Genomic DNA, 17833 nt, shown 5'->3' on the forward strand with positions numbered 1-17833 from the left:
ACTATTGGGATAGCAAAACTGATCAGGGAATGTTCTGTTTTTCGGCTCCTCACTGTATGTCATAAATGTCTCCCAGGTATGGGTTTCAACCCTGAGCCCTAATGCTGTATTTAGAGAATGATGACCCCCCCCAATCACGAGCTTGTGCCACTGTGGAAAAAGAAAGTTGGCCACGCATACTCAGCTCTCTGTATTTACTTTCATGGAAATTCTGAAAATATCCAAGAAAGTATAATAATAAACATCCACAACAAAATCAGACAATTTGCAGCTAAATATAATATCTGGTCATTTTTATTATTGACATTTTAAAGATCTTAACAGTACATGAACACAAATAAATCTGCAGTATACAGTGTGATGAAAAAATAATTTATTATGGATGTCTTTACAGTACCAGACAATTTATACTGTACATATGTGACATGTAGATGTACAGATAAATATTAGGAAGCTTCTCATATAAGATTAAGTAAATCATGAAAGACCAGCACAATACATTCTGTATGTCATTCATCTATATAGACCCTGAAATACACTTTTATATGGCACATAGTTAAAAATATGACCTCTCTATATTTACAAGCATTTGCTTCTGTGTGTCAAAAGTAAAGACTTCATTATCTGGGTGTTATGTCAATGGACAAAGATACCCTGTTAATTACTATTGCCTAAAATACAAATCCTATACATTACTATCATATACATTGCTGACATAGAGCACTGTCACTCATAAAAATGTATGTAAAGTACTAGAGTGAACATATAAAAATACCTACGTACTTGTGGTGAGTGCACGTTACGGTCACTACCGAAATACTGAGAACACTAAGCAGGTTAGAAGCAACAGTGTCTTTGCCTTTTATCCTAGTTATGGATGTCCTCTACTCACTGGGTCTCAATTTGGGGTCACCTTAGGTTTGGAAGTAAGTTTTACAGACATACAAAAATGATTAATACAACCAATTGGTTTACAGGTATACCTAAAAGTTTTCCCTGCCTACTGTCAAAACTATACATTTATTCATTATCAACAGTACATATATCACATGAGAATAAGAAATACAGTATATGTGTTCATTAAATAGAGTGGTACTAAACATCAGTTCAAAATATAGACTATTACTTTATTATAATATCGTGCCACAATATTTTAGCTTCTTTTTTTCTTACAAATTTGGCATATAGATTACATAATAGAGGTTGCCACCAGGGCAACGTACAAAATACACTAAAGTGATATATATTTCCAAAGAACATTTACAGCTATAGCTTACATATTTGCATGTCACAAATGAAGGGGTAAGCAGCAAATTAATATGTTTTAAATCCGGGCACTGAACTAGAACACTGACGCACAACATCTTTGTTACCTTCATTGGATTTGGTTCTTTAATTTTAATGTTGAACTTATTCCTGGATAAAAAAGAGAAATATAACCAAATTATAAATTATAAAATACACACAGAATCTACTGTTATCACTCTAAACATTGTCACATATCCAGCCTCTATCTTACCTGCAAAAACCTTTATTAATATGTCAATGAGAATTGTGTAATGTTCTTTTAAAGAGAATCTGTTAACAGGTCAAAAGTAGAGTTTTTGTTTTATTCTCACTCCTCCCTTGAGTATTCCGATTTTTGAGATATGGGCCTTATATTTGGTGCTAATTTTTATGGTCTTTTTGAAGGGGGAAGTGCTTTTTGGCCATAATTCCAAAAGGCATATTTGGCACAAAGCCAACACTGCACATCACCAAAAGAACACCATACCTACAGAGAAGTATGGTGTAGTCAATATTATGCTTTGGGGCTGGAACTGGGGCTTTAGTCAAAGAGGAAGAAATTATTAACAGTTCCAAATATCAGTCAATTTTACATCCAAACCTCGAGCCTCCTGCTATAAAGCTGAAGATTAAGAGGAATTGGAACTTTCAGCACAACAAACCTAAGCATACCTTCATATCAATGAAAGAATGGCTTCTCCAGAAGATCAAGGTTTTGGAATGGCCCAGTCAGAATCCAATTGAAAATTTTTGGGTTGATCTGAAGAGGGCTGTAAACAGGAGATGCCCTTATCTAATTTATAGGTGACATTAAAGGTGGGAAAATTCTGAAATTATTTTTCTTGGTAAGATTTTTTTATATGACAAAAACCTGGCATTTTAACAAGGGTGTGTAAACTTTTACAAAAGCAATATATGATAATCATTGATTGTATAGAAGATCATAGTGTTACATTAAAGAATCATAAGGTGGCAAATGGTTTCATAATACTAACTGTAGGGACTCTGCTGTACTGGCTCCATATACATAGATTTGTTGAGGGATTAACAATATCATGCTGATTCCAACATGTATTCCACAACGAAACTGGTATGTATTCTGATTCTCATTTTTCCCCATTTTCTCAGAAGGAAAATAAATCTATCACTGGGCAGTGTGTACCATGTGGAAACCAGATAACTGATTGGAGAAGGAAAACTTGGATTTGTATCTAGCGCTGCTCACAAATTGAGTATCCACAAAGAAACTTTCACTTAAGAACATTTTTATCTTGGAATGAAATGCTGACCCGTGACCACCCCTTTCTCAGGAATTAAACATCTAGGGATCCGAGGCATTGTATTGCTGCTCCAATCCTAGCAAACAGAATAACTGTCACAGCGATACCATGATCCAACCTGGATTCTGTGGCTGCTCTGGCAGAGCAACTACAACAATGCCTGGAGGTGGCAGACTTGCGCTCAGTTCCTTTGCAGCACCCATTGCATTGACTCCAGGTTTAGGGCCTGCGGCTCCTGGGCAACCCCAAGTGGAACCCAAGATCACTTTGCCAGATTCTCTCTGGGGGTCGGGATAAGTTTGTGGTTTTCAGGGAGGCCTGAAAACTTTATTTTAGGTTACGTCCTCACTCCTGGGGTACCAAGAAGCAATTGGTGGGGATCTTAATCTCTCTTTCCCCGCACGTCACAGCCCAGTATCCACCACGCACTTTACCTCTCCTCATTCATTGGGAGTGGGGCGCGGTAGATGCTGGGCTGTGACGTGCGGGGCACCCCATCCACAGCCCATCAATCAGAGGGGTATGCGTCACTATGTCACACCCGGCCGCAGCCGGAACTTGATGTGACATCAGCGGATGCCAGAGCCGGCTGCAGCCGGGGGTCACGTGATGCCTGTGAGCAGTCAGCAATAGAGCTGCTCACAGGCAAGAAGCACAACACAAGGTATTTACAAAACAACTTATTTACACCATTTAAATACATTGAGGGAATTATCTATAGTAGTGGACAACCTCTTTTACTTCATTTCTGGGGCCAAATTGCCTAAGAGCAGGTTGTATAATGTTTCAGGTCCGGAGAGGCAGGTCATAAATGACTACATCACAGAAAGTCTGGCTAAGGGTCATATCTCCTGTTGCAGTAGGGTTTTTCTTTAAGAAAAAAAAAGGGGTTATGCATCGGCTTAGATTTCCATGAACTAAGTCAGATCATGGTTTGGGATGCATATCCTTTCCCTTTAATTCTAGACCTCTTTAATCAGATCATCAGGACTAAATGGTTATACAAACTGGACCCCAAGGGGGCATATAATCTCATCCGTATAAAGGAGGGGAATGACTGAAAGAGTGCTTTTAATACACCAGAGGGACCTAATGAAAACTTTGTTATGCCATTTGGATTAACTAATGCTCTCACCGTTTTTCAGAACTTTGTAAATGACATTTTTCATCATCTGGCAGGTAAATTTGTGGTAGTCTATCTGGATGACATATTGATTTATTCACTGGACCTCGAGTCACATCAGGTGCATGTCAGGCAGGTCTTACAATTACTCAGGGACAATAAATTATATGTCAAACCAGACAAATGTATGTTTTCAGTTCAGGAGATCCCTTTCCTGGGATATTTCTTATTGTCCACTGGTTTTCGCATGGATCTAGTGAAAGTCTGGGCCGTACTGGATTGGGATTATCCTGAAGACTTAAAAGCTTTAGAGAGGTTTTTAGGGTTCGCCAATTATTACCGTAATTTAATAAGGAACTTTTCGATAGTGCCCAAACCACTGACGGATATGAGAAGAAAAGGTACAGACTTTTCTAAATGGTCCAGTCTGGCCAGTGAGGCATTTGCTGCTTTAACCCCTTTACAACCCAAGGTGGTTTGCACATTAATGACCAGGCCAATTTTTACCATTCCGACCACTGTCACTTTATGAGGTAATTACCCTAGAACGCTTCAACGGATCCCCCTGATTCTGAGACTTTTTTTTCGAGACATATTGTACTTCGTGATTGTGGTAAAATTTGTTCGATACCACTTGCGTTTATTTGTGAAAAAAACAGAAATTTGGCGAAAATTTTTAAAATTTTGCAATTTTCAAAATTTTTATTTTTATGCCCTTAAATCAGAGAGATATGTCACACAAAATAGTTAATAAATAACATTTCCCACATGTCTTCTTTACATCAGCACAATTTTGTAACCAAAATGTTTTTTTTAATTAGGGAGCAATAAGGGTTAAAAGTTGACCAGTGATTTCTCATTTTTCAAAATTTGCAAAACCATTTTTTTAGGGACCACATCACATTTGAAGTCACTTTGAGGGGTCTTTATGACAGAAAATACCCAAAAATAACACCATTCTAAAAAGTGCACCACTCAAGGTGCTCAAAACCACATTCAAGAACATTATTAACCCTTCAGGTGCTTCACAGGAAATTTTGGCATGTGGAAGAAAAAAATTAACTTTTTTAACAAAAATGTTACTTTAGACCCAATTTTTTTTATTTTCGCAGGGGTAACAGGAAAAAATGGACCCCAAAATTTGTTGTGCAATTTCCCCTGAGCACGCAGATACCCCATATGTGGGGAAAAAACACTGTTTGGGTGCACGGCAGGGCTCGGAAGGGAAGGAGCGCCATTTGACTTTTTGATTGTAAAATTAGCTTGAATAATTAGCGGACGCCATGTTGCGTTTGGGGAGCCCCTGATGTGCCTAAACAGTGGAAACCCCCCACAAGTGACACCATTTTGAAAACTAGACCCCTCAGGAAACATATCTAGATGTGTGGTGAGCACCGTGAACCCCCAAATGCTTTACAGAAGATTATAACATGGAGCCGTGAAAATAAAATTTTCACATTTTTCCCACAAAAATGTTTTTCAGCCCCAATTTTGCATTTTCATAAGGGTAACAGGAGAAATTGCACATGCAGTTTGTTGTGCAATTTCACCTGAGGAAGCCGATACCCCATATGTGGGGGAAAACCATTGCTTGGGCGCACGGCAGGGCTCGGAAGGGAAGGAGCGCCATTTGACTTTTTGAATGTAAAATTTGCTTGAATAATTAGCGGATGTGCCCCTGATGTGCCTAAACAGTGGAAAACCCCCACAAGTGACACCATTTTGGAAACTAGACCCCTCAGGAAACGTATCTAGATGTGTGGTGAGCACCCTGGACCCCAAAGTGCTTTACAGAAGTTTATAACATGGAGCCGTGAAAATAAAAAAAATCTAACTTTTTCCACATAAATGATATTTTAGCCCCAATTTTTTTATTTTCACAAGGGTAAGAGGAGAAAATAGACCTCAAAAACTCTTGTGCAATTTCTCCTGAGTATGTCAATACCCCATATATGGGGAAAATACAGTGTTTGGGCGCACGACAGAATTCAGAAGAGAAGGAGCACTGTGTGACTTTTTGAACACAAAATTGGCTGGAATTGAGAGCGGACGCCATGTCGCATTTGGAGAGCCCCTGATGTGCCTAAATAGTGGAAACCCCCCACAAGTGTTTGTTTTTGGAAACTACACCCCTCAAGGATTTTATCAAGGGGTATAGTGAACATTTTGAACCCAGAGGTACGACACAGAATTTGATAACATTAGGTCATCATATTGAATAAGTTGTCATTAGTCTTGAGCGCAAGTGTCGCTACTTGAGTTTGCATCACCATGCATCGTGCGTGCTCGAGTGACATGCTCGAGTCCCCGTCCGCATGTTTCATGGTTATTAGACACCCAAAAAAAACCTTGCGGGGATTGTTCGTGCATGGCAGGCAATCCCCGCAAGGATTTTTGGCTGCGAAGCATATGGGGCGGAGACTCGAGAATATCACTCGAGCACCCGATGCTGTGCATACCCGAGCATCCGATGCAAATTCAAGTAGCGAGCACTTGCACTCAACACTAGTCGCCATATCGTCATCTTTTTTTTTTTACTTTTGAAAAAAATCCCAACCCTAATACAACCCCAACCCTAACCCTAGCCCAACCCTAGCCCAACAATAGCCAAACCCTAAACCTAGCCCAACCCTAACCCAACCCTATCCCCAAACCTAACTCTAGCCCAACCCTATCCCCAACCCCAACCCTAACCCTAGCCCAACCCTAACCCCAACCCCAACCCTAGCTCTACCCTAACCCTAACCCTAGAGTTTATTTTTTACGCCGTTTAATAACAAAGGGGACTTAAAAAAGCATTACAGGTCAATAACTACACATTATAAACTTACTATGAAGATGCAAGATGCAGACATTAACGGCAATGCTTTAAAAATATGTATATATGTTTGTATTTTTAAAGCATTGCCGTTAATGTCTGCATCTTGCATCTTCATAGTAAGTTTATAATGTGTAGTTATTGACCTGTAATGCTTTTTTAAGTCCCCTTTGTTATTAAATTGTAATTGTCTTTTTTAATGGTGATTAAGGGGTTAAGTACCAAATTCTCCCTTGGCACCTCCCATTGAGTGCCTTTGTTTTATGTATAAAAGTGCCTGTTTCTGCCATTTTCCCATAACTCCACCTGATGAAGGCAGCAGACCGCTGCAGAAACGCATTGTGGGCATTAATACTTCAATAAAGAGGTTTGTTTTATCCTTTTCCAGCGCCTTATCCAGTTTCTAGCTCCCCACTGACCACTTAAATTTGCACACTGTTCACTTTTCCCTTGCGAGTTGTGGCTTGAGGCTGCAGAGAACTGGATACAATTTCAGCTGCAGGACCTGTAGGACCTGCGATGATGTCATCACCCATGTGACCCCACCCGGAATCACATGATTGGAAGCTCCATCTGCTAATGCAGAGGAGACACTGAAGGCATCGTGGCAGCGCTATCAGCGCCAGTAGCTGTTTAACCTGGGTTGTGCAGTCTCCACAACCCACTCAGGTGAGCAGACCACTGTATCTGCACGTATATTCTATTTCCATACAGGTTCACATAAGCACTGCGCTTTTCCTCCCCACCCCCTTTTTTGATTTTCAGGCACGTGACATTTTTTGATCGCTTTCTATTCCAATTGTTGGGAGGCAGAATAAACAAAAAGCAACAATTCAATAATTGTTTTTTTTTTTAAAAATGTTATGCCGTTCCGCGTGTGGTAAAATTGATAAGGTAGCTTTATTATTCGGGTCAGTACGTTTACAGAGGTACCACATTTATATAGTTTTTCTATGTTTTGGCGCTTTTACACAATAAAACCTTTATTATAGAAAAAAAAATTTTTTTGCATCGCTTTATTCTGAGAGCTATAACTTTTTTATATTTTGGCTGATGGAGCTGTGTGGCAGCTTATTTTTGCGAGACAAGAAGACGTTTTCAGCGGTACCGTTTTTATTTATATTCGTATTTTTGATCGTGTGTTATTTCATTTTTTGCTTGGCAGCATGATGATAAAGCATTGTTTTTTGCTTCGTTTTTTATTTTATTTTTTTACCGTGTTCACTAAAGAGGATTACTAGTGGGACAGTTTTATAGGTCAGGTCGTTCCGGACGCGGCAATACCAAATATGTGTACTTTTATTGTTTTTTTTGTTTTTTTTCAGAATATTTATTGATGGGTACTAGTGATGAGCGAGCATGTTCGCTACTGCTCGGTGCTCGCCCGAGTATCTCACTGCTTGAGATGCTCGATAGCTCAGGTCTCCTCCCTGCATGTTTGGCGCTCTTTAGAGCACCAATGAACATGCAGGGATTGCCTGCCACTCACTGTAATGCCGTAGCCATGTTGGTTGTGGCATTACACTGATTGGCTGGCCGCACAGCGTCATCAGGTCTATATCAGGCCTGGCGCCTCCATGTTCGTCACAATCACTCCAGAAACAGACAGTGTAGGGAGAGGTGCTGCTGAGCTAGGGAGAGATTTGCTTGTTTCTAGTTAGTGTAGGTGTACCAAACTATATTAGAGACACATATCCATCTCAACAAACAGTCCTTCTGAGAACTAATCCATCTGCAGAGATATCAGGCAGGCAGTGTATATAGCAGACTGCAGTGCATATAGCACAAGAGGCTCCATTCCAGTTCTGTCTGCTGCTGCTGCTGTTAGATATTTTTAGAAATAGGCACAGGTCTCAGGGGCCAGGAATAATTTTTTTTTGGATCTTAATCCTCATTATTTGCTTAAAAAGCAATCCAAAGAACAGTTTTACTGTGCCATTTGCTTGTTGGAACTGCAGAATACAGCCAGGTCCTTTCCATATTACAGCGCTAAAAATCCAGCTATTTAAAACTGTGGTTTGTCCATCACACGGATCACATATAACTGTGCTGAAAATACGGCCATTTCTGGCCTCCATTAAAAAATTTTTCAGTGTGTCAGTGAAGCAATTGACACCAGTTTGCTGTTCAAAATAGTTACCTACAGGCCAGGTATTTAAAACCGTGTTTTCTCCGTCACACGGATCACATATACGTTTTCAGTAAATACTGCCATTTTGGGCCTCCATTAAATTATTTTTTTGAGAGTGTCAGCAAAGTTTTTGACACCGGTTTGCTTTTCAAAATAGTTACCTACAGGCCTGGTATTTAAAACCGTGTCTTCTCCGTCACACGGATCACATATACGTTTTCAGAAAATACTGCCATTTCTGACCTCCATTAAAAAATTTTCAGTGTGTCAGTGAAGCAATTGACACCGGTTTGCTGTTCAAAATAGTTACCTACAGGCCAGGTATTTAAAACTGTGTTTACTCTGTCACACGGATCACATATACGTTTTCAGAAAATACTGCCATTTCTGAACTCCATTAAAAATTAGCTTCAGTGTGTCAGTGAAGCAATTGACACCAGATTGCTGTTCAAAATAGTTTCCTACAGGCCAGGTATTTAAAACTGCGTTTTCTTCGTCACACGGATCACATATACGTTTTCAGAAAATACTGCCATTTCTGACCTCCATTAAAAATTTCTTTCAGTGTGTCAGCAAAGTTTTTGAAACCGATTTGCTGTTCAAAATAGTTACCTACATGCCAGGTATTTAATGTTTTCTCAGTCACACGGATCACATATACGTTTTCAGAAAATTCTGCCATTTCTGGACTTCATTAAAAAAAATTTCAGTGTGTCAGCAAAGTTTTTGACACCGGTTTGCTCTTCAAAATAGTTACCTACAGGCCTGGTATTTAAAACTGTGTTTTCTCCGTCACACGGATAACATATACGTTTTCAGAAAATACTGCCATTTCTGACCTCCATTAAAAAATTTTTTTAGTGTGTCAGTGAAGCAATTGACACCTGTTTGCTGTTCAAAATAGTTACCTACAGGCCAGGTATTTAAAACTGTGGTTTGTCCGTCACACGGATCACATATAAGTTAGCTCCAAATTCAGTCATTTGTAGTGAGTGTGGAAGATATTGTCCTCCATTTAAAATGGGCAAGGCACGTGGCAAGGGATGGGGAACTGGACGTGATGGTGATGATGGTGCATGCAGAGGCCGAGGCCATGGGCAAGCTGAAATTGTGCCACAACAAACACCAACATCTTCTCACTCGACCTTCCTGTCCCAATTAATAGGGGACCGCAGAACACCACTATTGAACACAGAGCAGTGTGAAAAGGTTATTAGTTGGATAGCAGATAATGCTTCCAGTCACATAGCCACCACCACCACCTTGTCATCCACACGGTCAAGTCTCAGTAGCTGTGAGTCTGGACCGCATATTCCTCACCCTGAAACTTCTTCCTCCCACCATGCTGAGTGCCCCGAGACAACTGATCCAACACTTGGACACTGCGAAGAGCTGTTCACTTTTCCATTTATAGATTCGGGCCTCTCGCCCGGTCCACTTGAAGCGGGGCAAGAGGAGATCACATGTAGCGTTGCCCAAATATTTGAGCAGCCACGGTCACACGAAGGCAATGGTGGGAAAGTGTCACAAGAGGTGGACGATGATGAGACACAATTGCCAGAAAGTCAGGAGGAGGACCAGACTGCGGAAGTAGAAGACGAGGTGGTGGATGATATAGTAACTGACCCAACCTGGCAGGAGGACATGCAGAGCGAGGACACCAGCACACAGGGGGAGGGAGACAGAGCACCCCAACAGGCAAGAAGAAGCAGTGTGGTGGCCGCAGAAAGAAGGCAGGCAACCGTTCCCCGTAAAACCAACACAAAGAAAGTTGCCAGTACAACCGTTAGGTCTTCCCGAGTCTGGTTGTTTTTTAAAGACTCTGCCAATAACCCCAAAAAGGCCATTTCCTCCACCTGCCAGGCCAAAATCAGCAGGGGTGGCAAAACGACCAGCCTGACCACCACCAGCATGATCAGGCACATGGCAGCAAAGCACCCAACTTTGTGGGTCCAGGAACAGTGTCTGCGGGTGGCACTATTACTTTTTCCGCTGTTGTGCATGCAAGCCAATCCCCTGTCCATGGTGCATGCGAAGATGCCTCCTGCCCTGCACCTGTCGTTGCACACTTTCAAGTAGCAGCATCCCCACAGTCCACACTTCTAAATTCCCACATTTCACGACTGCTTGTGCTCGAAATGTTGCCTTTTAGGCTCGTGGAGATGGAAGCATTCCGCAACATGATGGCGGCGGCCGTCCCTCGGTACTCAGTCCCCAGCCGCCACTATTTCTCCCGGTGTGCAGTCCCCCCACTACACAAGCACATGTCCCAAAACATTAGCCGTGCCCTGAACAACGAAGTTACCCGGAAAGTCCACCTAACCACGGACACGTGGACCAGTGCCTGAGGGCAAGGATGGTACATCTCGCTGACGGCACACTGGGTTAACATAGTGGAAGCGGGGACCCTGTCGGACCTTGGGATGGAACACGTCCTACCGAAACCAAAGATTGCGGGCCCTGGGTCAATCCGGGTTGCCCCCACAGCCTACAGCTCCTGAACCTCATCCTCCTCAGCCTCCTCCTCCTCTTCAGCCTCCATCTCCGAAATGACCACATCAGTAACAAGCTGGAAGCACTGCAGCACTGCCTCGGCCAAGCGGCAACAGGCTGTGCTAAGGCTAATATGCTTAGGTGACAAACCACACAATGCTGAAGAGTTATGGACAGCTCTGAAAAAGCTGGCAGATCTGTGGCTCACACCGCTGAACCTACAGCCAGGCATGGTCGTGTGTGACAATGGCCGGAACCTGGTGGCAGCTCTGATGCGAGGCGAGCTCACACACGTACCATGACTGGCCCATGTGCTTAACCCTCGTGGTTCAGCGGTTTCTCAAAAGCTACCCGATGCTGCCTGATCTGCTTGTTAAAGTACGCAGCCTGTGTGCCCATGTTAGAAAGTCACCTACTGCTTCCGCCACCCTTGCCGTGTTTCAGCAGCGTTTGCAGCTTCCAGCTCACAGACTGGTATGTGATGTTGGAACTCTACACTGCAGATGTTAGGAAGGATTTGTGAGCAGAAGAGGGCAGTTGTTGATTACCAGCATCAACAAGGCCGTCGGTATTCAGTTCAGATTCCACACATAAGAATTCAGGAGTAGACATGGATGTCAGACATATGTACCATCTTCCAAAACTTTGAGGACTCCACCAAGCTGGTGAGCGCGATGACGCCATAATTAGCGTCACCATCCAGCTTCTCTGTCTTCTGAAACGCTCTCTGCTCACAATCAAGGAGGATGCATTGCAGGCGGAGCACGATAAGATGGAGCAAGAAACCATACAGGGTGATTACACACAGCCCAGCCTCATCTCATCCCAACGTGGATTGGGTGACAATAAGGAAGAGGAGGAAGAACAGGAGCTAGTTTCATGCACTATAGACGGTACTACTTGCACAACTGTCATACCGTCTGTTCAGCGTGGGTGGCCAGAGGACAGAGAGGAGGAGGAGGAGGAGAGCATGGTCAGTCATCCTCTTGGTGAGGACACGGAAATCTTGCCTGTTAGCAGTCTGGCACACATGGCTGAGTTTATGTTATGCTGCCTTTCCCATGACTCTCGCGTTCTCAAAATTTTGGGTGACAGTCATTACTGGTTGGTGACACTTCTAGACCCACGCTACAAGGAGAACTTTATATCTCTTATTCCTGAGGCGGACAGGTCTACAAAAATGGGGCAGTACCAGAAGACCCTTGTTGCGGAACTATTAAAAAATTCCCATCTGAAAACGCTGGTGGCAGAGGTCACACTTCGTTGGACAACCAAAAAGTACAGGCAAGAGAGACACAAATGCAATCCAGCAGAGGCAGGGGAACACTGCCAAAGTTCTGGGACAGTTTTCTCAGACCCTCCCATCGCACAGGCCCTGAGGTGCGGGGTACTCTCACAAGGAGTGCAAAGTTTGGGAAGATGCTGAGAGAATACCTTGCCGACCGTACCAATGTCCTCCATGATTCCTCTGTGCCTTACAATTATTGGGTATCCAAGCTGGATACGTGCAATGAACTGGCTCTCTATGCCTTGGAGGTCCTGGGCTGCCCTGCCGCCAGCGTTTTATCAGAGAGGGTTTTTAGTGACGCTAGTGGACTTATAACTTGTAAGCACATCCGCCTGTCAACTGAAAATGCTGACAGGCTGACTCTTATAAAAATGAACAAGTGCTGGATTGGGTCAGACTTCTCAACACCACCGAATGATAGCAGCGTAACATAAACTCAAATCCAGTGTCTTTTTTAGCGAGGTATATTCTCATGCACCTCTTCACACCCACACATGGGTATACACTTCCTGATTTTGGCTACTGGCTCTTGTCCTCCTTCTCCTCATTCTCATCCTCCACCACCATATCACCAGGGTGACCGTGGTCCATGATGCAACAGCCACATAATTTTTTTAAAGGGTGTTTATGATGGCCATAAAAAAAAAAATTATACAGTATGTTCATGTATACCCCCCAGGGGTAAATGTTTGTCAGCCCATATACTTAGTACATGGGCATTACAAGTATAGGAGACCCGCTTCTTTCTAATGGGAACATTTTTTTATGAGGCCCTCTAAGTCTCTTCCAAGGGGCATTGGAGTGCCTCCCAATTTTTGGCAGCCCTTGCATTCACTGCATAGGCCAACACTATGGGAGACCCTCTCCTTTCTAATGGGAATTTGTTGTTACTGTGGCCCTATTCTATGTTAGTGGGATTTGTTAGTTGGATTTTTCCTAAATTTGGTCAGCCATTGGACTCACTGCATACCCTATAACTGTATAGCAGACTCTCTACTTTCTAATGGGAATTTGTCGTTACTGTGGCCCTGCTCTATGTGTCTTTAAATTCTTAGTGGGGTTTTTCCTAAAATTGGTCAGCTGTTGGACTCACTGCATACCTTATAACTGTATACCAGACCCTCTCCTTTCTAATGGGAACATGTCGTACTTGTTACTGTGGCCCTGCTCTATGTGTCTTTAAATTTTGGCAGCCCTTGCAGTCACAGCATGGGCATTACTATTATAGGAGACCCGCTCCTTTATAATGGGAACATTTTTTTTACTGAGACCCTCCTCTATGTCTCTTCAAAGGGGTATTGGGTTGCGTCCGAATTTTTGGCTGCCCTTGCAGTTACTGCATACGCAATAACAGTATAGGAGACCCACTCGTTAATAATGGGAACAACAAAGCATAACCGGCTGATGGCTCTCTAACAATAGCGAGGGCTGACTGCTGGCCTTTTAAGAATAGAAAGGGCCACCAGATGGCCCTATAAAAATAGGCTTTGTGACTTTCAGAGTCCCTCCATCATAAATTAAACAGGATGTGTCTGATGATGTGTCACACACCACATTGCCAGATAAGGTTGTAAAATGTTAAAATGACATTTCCCGGTGAATGCATTTGTCTAAAAAAATAACGTAAAAAACAAACAGTAGGATCTTTCTTTAGTATAAAAAACAGAGTCGCCAAGGTAACCTCAATGTAATCACATTGTTCAGCTCCTGCACCTCCTCCTCCATCTCCGAAATGACCACATCAGTCACAAGCTGAAAGTACTGCAGCACTGCCTTGGCCAGGCGGCAACAGGCTGTGCTGAAGATAACATGCTTAATGCTTAGGTGACAAACCGCCCAGCGCTGCAGAATTGTTGAAAGCTGTAACACAGCAGCCTGATCTGTGGCTCTCGCCGCTGAACATACAGCCAGGCATGGTCGTGTGTGACAATGGGCGGAACCTGGTGACGGAGAAATGACAGCCGGAGTAGATATGGTTTCCCTCTATGCCAGTCCTTTCACCGAGCTAAAGAATATGGCCGTGGTGAAATACAACTCTCGGCAAAAAAAAGCTGTGGACTGGCTCCGTACCGTCCCTGGCCACATTCACCTGTCCACGTGTTTGTGGTTAGGCGGTCCTTCCCAGTAAGTGCACTGGTGAGGGTACGGGTAATGTTGTGGGACCCGTGCTTGTGGAAGGCGGAGACGATACCGGGAGAAATAGTGGCTGCTGGGGACCGAGTATGGACACCAGGCCACCGCCGGCATGAGGTTATGAAAAGCTTCCGCCTCCACGAGCCTAAAAGGCCACATTTCAAGTGAAAGCAGCTTTAGAGGACTTCCTGGGAGAAATGACAGCTGGGTAGATGTGGTTTTCCAAGTCCTTTCACCAAGCTAAAGAATATGGCTGTGGTGAAATACAACTCAGCAAAAAAAGCTGTGGACTGGCTCCGTACCGTCCCTGGCCACATTCACTTGACCACGTGTTTGTGGTTAGGCGGTCCTTCCCAGTAAGTGCACTGGGGAGGGCACGGGTAATGTTGTGGGACCCGTGCTTGTGGAAGGCGGAGAAGATACCGGGAGAAATAGTGGTGGCTAGGGACCAAGTATGGACACCCGGCCGCCGCCAGCATGAGGTTATGAAAAGCTTCCACCGCCATGAGCCTAAAAGGCCACATTTCAAGTGAAAGCAGCTTTAGAGGACTTCCTGGGAGAAATGAAAGCTGGGTAGATATGGTTTCCCAAGTCCTTTCACCAAGCTAAAGAATATGGCTGTGGTGAAATACAACTCAGCAAAATAAGCTGTGGACTGGCTCCGTACCATCCCTGGCCACATTCACCTGTCCACGTGTTTGTGGTTAAGCGGTCCTTTCCAGTAAGTGCATTGGGGAGGGCACAGGTAATGTTGTGGGACCCGTGCCTGTGGAAGGCGGAGAAGACACCGGGACAAATAGTGGCGGCTGGGGACCGAGTATGGATACTCTGTCGCCGCCGCCATAAAATTGTGAACAGCTTCCACCTCCACGAGCCTAAAAGGCCACATTTCAAGTGCAAGCAGCTGTCAAAAATTTTGGCAGTATAGTATTGCAGCCTGTGGGTGGGTGGGTGTCTGGCTGCATACTTGCGCTTGCATTCCAAGGAATGTGGTAGGGACAACTGAACGCTGCACTGGGACAAAGATGTGGACGGTGATTGTTGCAAGTCTGCAATGCTGGTGCATGGCGGGAGGCATCTTCGCATGTGCCAAGGATTACTTATGATGGGCACACTTTTAGGCAGTGACCTGGGAGTCAGAGATGCTTCCAGGGGTCGTCCCCATGCTGTTCCCATGTCTTTTCAGCACTGTATGCATGTGTCTGATAATGTGTCACACACCACATGGCCAGATAAGGTTGTAAAATGTTAAAATGACATTTCCCAGTGAATGCATTTGTCTTGGTTGAAAGCATTGCAAAAGTGCAAAAACGCATCAAAAATGCTACGTGTGAACATAGCCCAAGGTGTGGAGGAGTATTTTTGTTTTTGGTTTTTTATTTTGCCTTATATACAAGTCACTACCCTGGAAAGGATGTTCCTTAACATATTTCCCAGGAAAATCCATTTTGGTTTAGTTTTTGTATGTTTTATTGTGAGTCAGTAAAAGTGGCGTAATAATCTGACAACGTTGTTGACAGCAGTGACCTGGGAGTCAGAAATGCTTCCAGGGATCTTCCTCATGCTGTTCCCATGTCATTTGAGAACTGTTCCCATCGATTTGGGCAATTTTTAGGCCCTCTGAAGACCGCCGGGGAGAGCCGCCTAAAAAATGCTCAAGTTTCCCATAGACTTACATTATGCTCGTTGCTTGGGTCGAGCACCCGAGTATTCCAATTTGCTCGACCCGAGCAATGAGTACCCGAGCATTTTAGTGCTCGCTCATCACTAATGGGTACATTATACTTTTATTTTTGGGGGAGCATTTATTTATTTTTTTTTTTATATTTTTACAATTTTTTTTTTTTTTTTAACACTTTTTGCACTTTTATACTTTGTCCCACTATGGGACTTTTTACATTCTGATCGCCTGTATAGCATAGGGATGGAGCACCATCCCTGTGCTATACAGGCTGTCAGCGCTGCAGATGCAGAAGATACTTAGGTCATGCACTGCGCATGACCAAAGTATCTTCCTGCTGTCTGGTGACCCGGATGTTGTCATGACGACATCGGGTCGTCATGGCAACATCCGGGAAGCCGCGGCAGACAGCGTTGGACGCCAGCAGGAGAGGTGAGTATCGCGATCACCTCCCCTTGACCCCGGAATGCTGCGATCGACTTCGATCACATCATTGCGGGGGTTTATGTGCCGGGAGTGGTGCGGGACCACTCCCAGCACATAACACCGGGTGTCAGCTGTGACAATCAGCTGACACCCTCCGGCGATCGCGCCCGCACAGCCTGTGTGCGGGCGAAATCAACAGGGCATACTAATATGTACCTGTCTCTTAAAGGCCAGGGCGCAGGTACGTATTAGTATGCCTTGGGCAATAAAGGGGTTAAAGAGATGCTTTGCTTCTGCACCGATTCTTAGACAGCCTGACGACACTCAGCCGTTCATTGTAGAGGTTGATGCATCAGAAGTGGGTGTTGGGGCGGTATTGTCACAGGGTGCATCTCCAAGTCAATAGCGTCCATGTGCATACTTCTCCAACAAACTCTTGTCTGCCGAGAGAAACTATTACATTGGTAATAGAGAACTCTTAGCAATAAAGTGGGCCTTTGAGAAGTGGTGTCTTTTTTTTGAGGGAGCAGTTCATCCGGTCATGGTATTCACTGATCATAAAAATCTTTTGTATTTGGAATCTGCCAAACATCTGAAACCTAGATTCAACTCTTTTTGTGACTTATAGGCCGGGGGATAAGAACATTAAGGCGGATGCTTTATCTCGTTGTTTTAAAGGGGGAAGAGGAAGTAATTGTGAGCCGGTTCCTATATTACAGAAAGGGGTAGTTAATGCTATTATATGTTCTGATCTGGAGAAGGAGGTCGGGGAGGCTCAGGGGGACACCCCTGCCGCCTGTCTTTCAGGTAAACTGTTTGTTCCTGTGTTTGTCGTCTTAAAATTTGAGTGAACATCATGATTCGATGCTAGCTGGACATTCTGGTAGTAAAGCCAGCACAGGTCTTCTTACTCATCAGTTTTGGTGGTTCAGGGTGCACTAGGATATTCGGGAATATGTAGCTGCCTGCAGTACTCGTGTGCTTTCTAAGATTCCACATACTCATCCACCTGGGGCTCTTAAACCTTTGGCGATTCCCTGTACACCATGGACTTATTTGTCTGTAGATTTCATCACTGATCTACCCGTGTCAGCAGGTAACACTCTAATATTGGTGGTGGTGGCTAGATTCATAAAAATGGCTCATTTCATTGCGCTACCTGCTTTACAGAAT

General features: G+C 43.7%; 1 protein-coding gene across 1 annotated transcript in view; it reads right to left on the reverse strand.

Moving 5' to 3' along the window:
• Positions 1 to 276: 276 nt before the first annotated feature.
• GUCY1B1 (guanylate cyclase 1 soluble subunit beta 1) overlaps positions 277 to 17833 on the reverse strand; it is a 113466-nt gene continuing 95909 nt past the window's right edge. The window contains exon 14 of the mRNA XM_073644957.1: positions 277 to 1416. Coding sequence (XP_073501058.1) covers positions 1411 to 1416 — 6 coding nt within the window. The 3' untranslated portion in view covers positions 277 to 1410. The remainder of the gene's footprint in view (positions 1417 to 17833) is intronic.

This window comes from Phyllobates terribilis, unplaced genomic scaffold (assembly GCF_046119375.1).
Source record: "Phyllobates terribilis strain yellow unplaced genomic scaffold, ASM4611937v1 Scaffold_1__5_contigs__length_1240528914, whole genome shotgun sequence".
NCBI lineage: Eukaryota > Metazoa > Chordata > Amphibia > Anura > Dendrobatidae > Phyllobates > Phyllobates terribilis.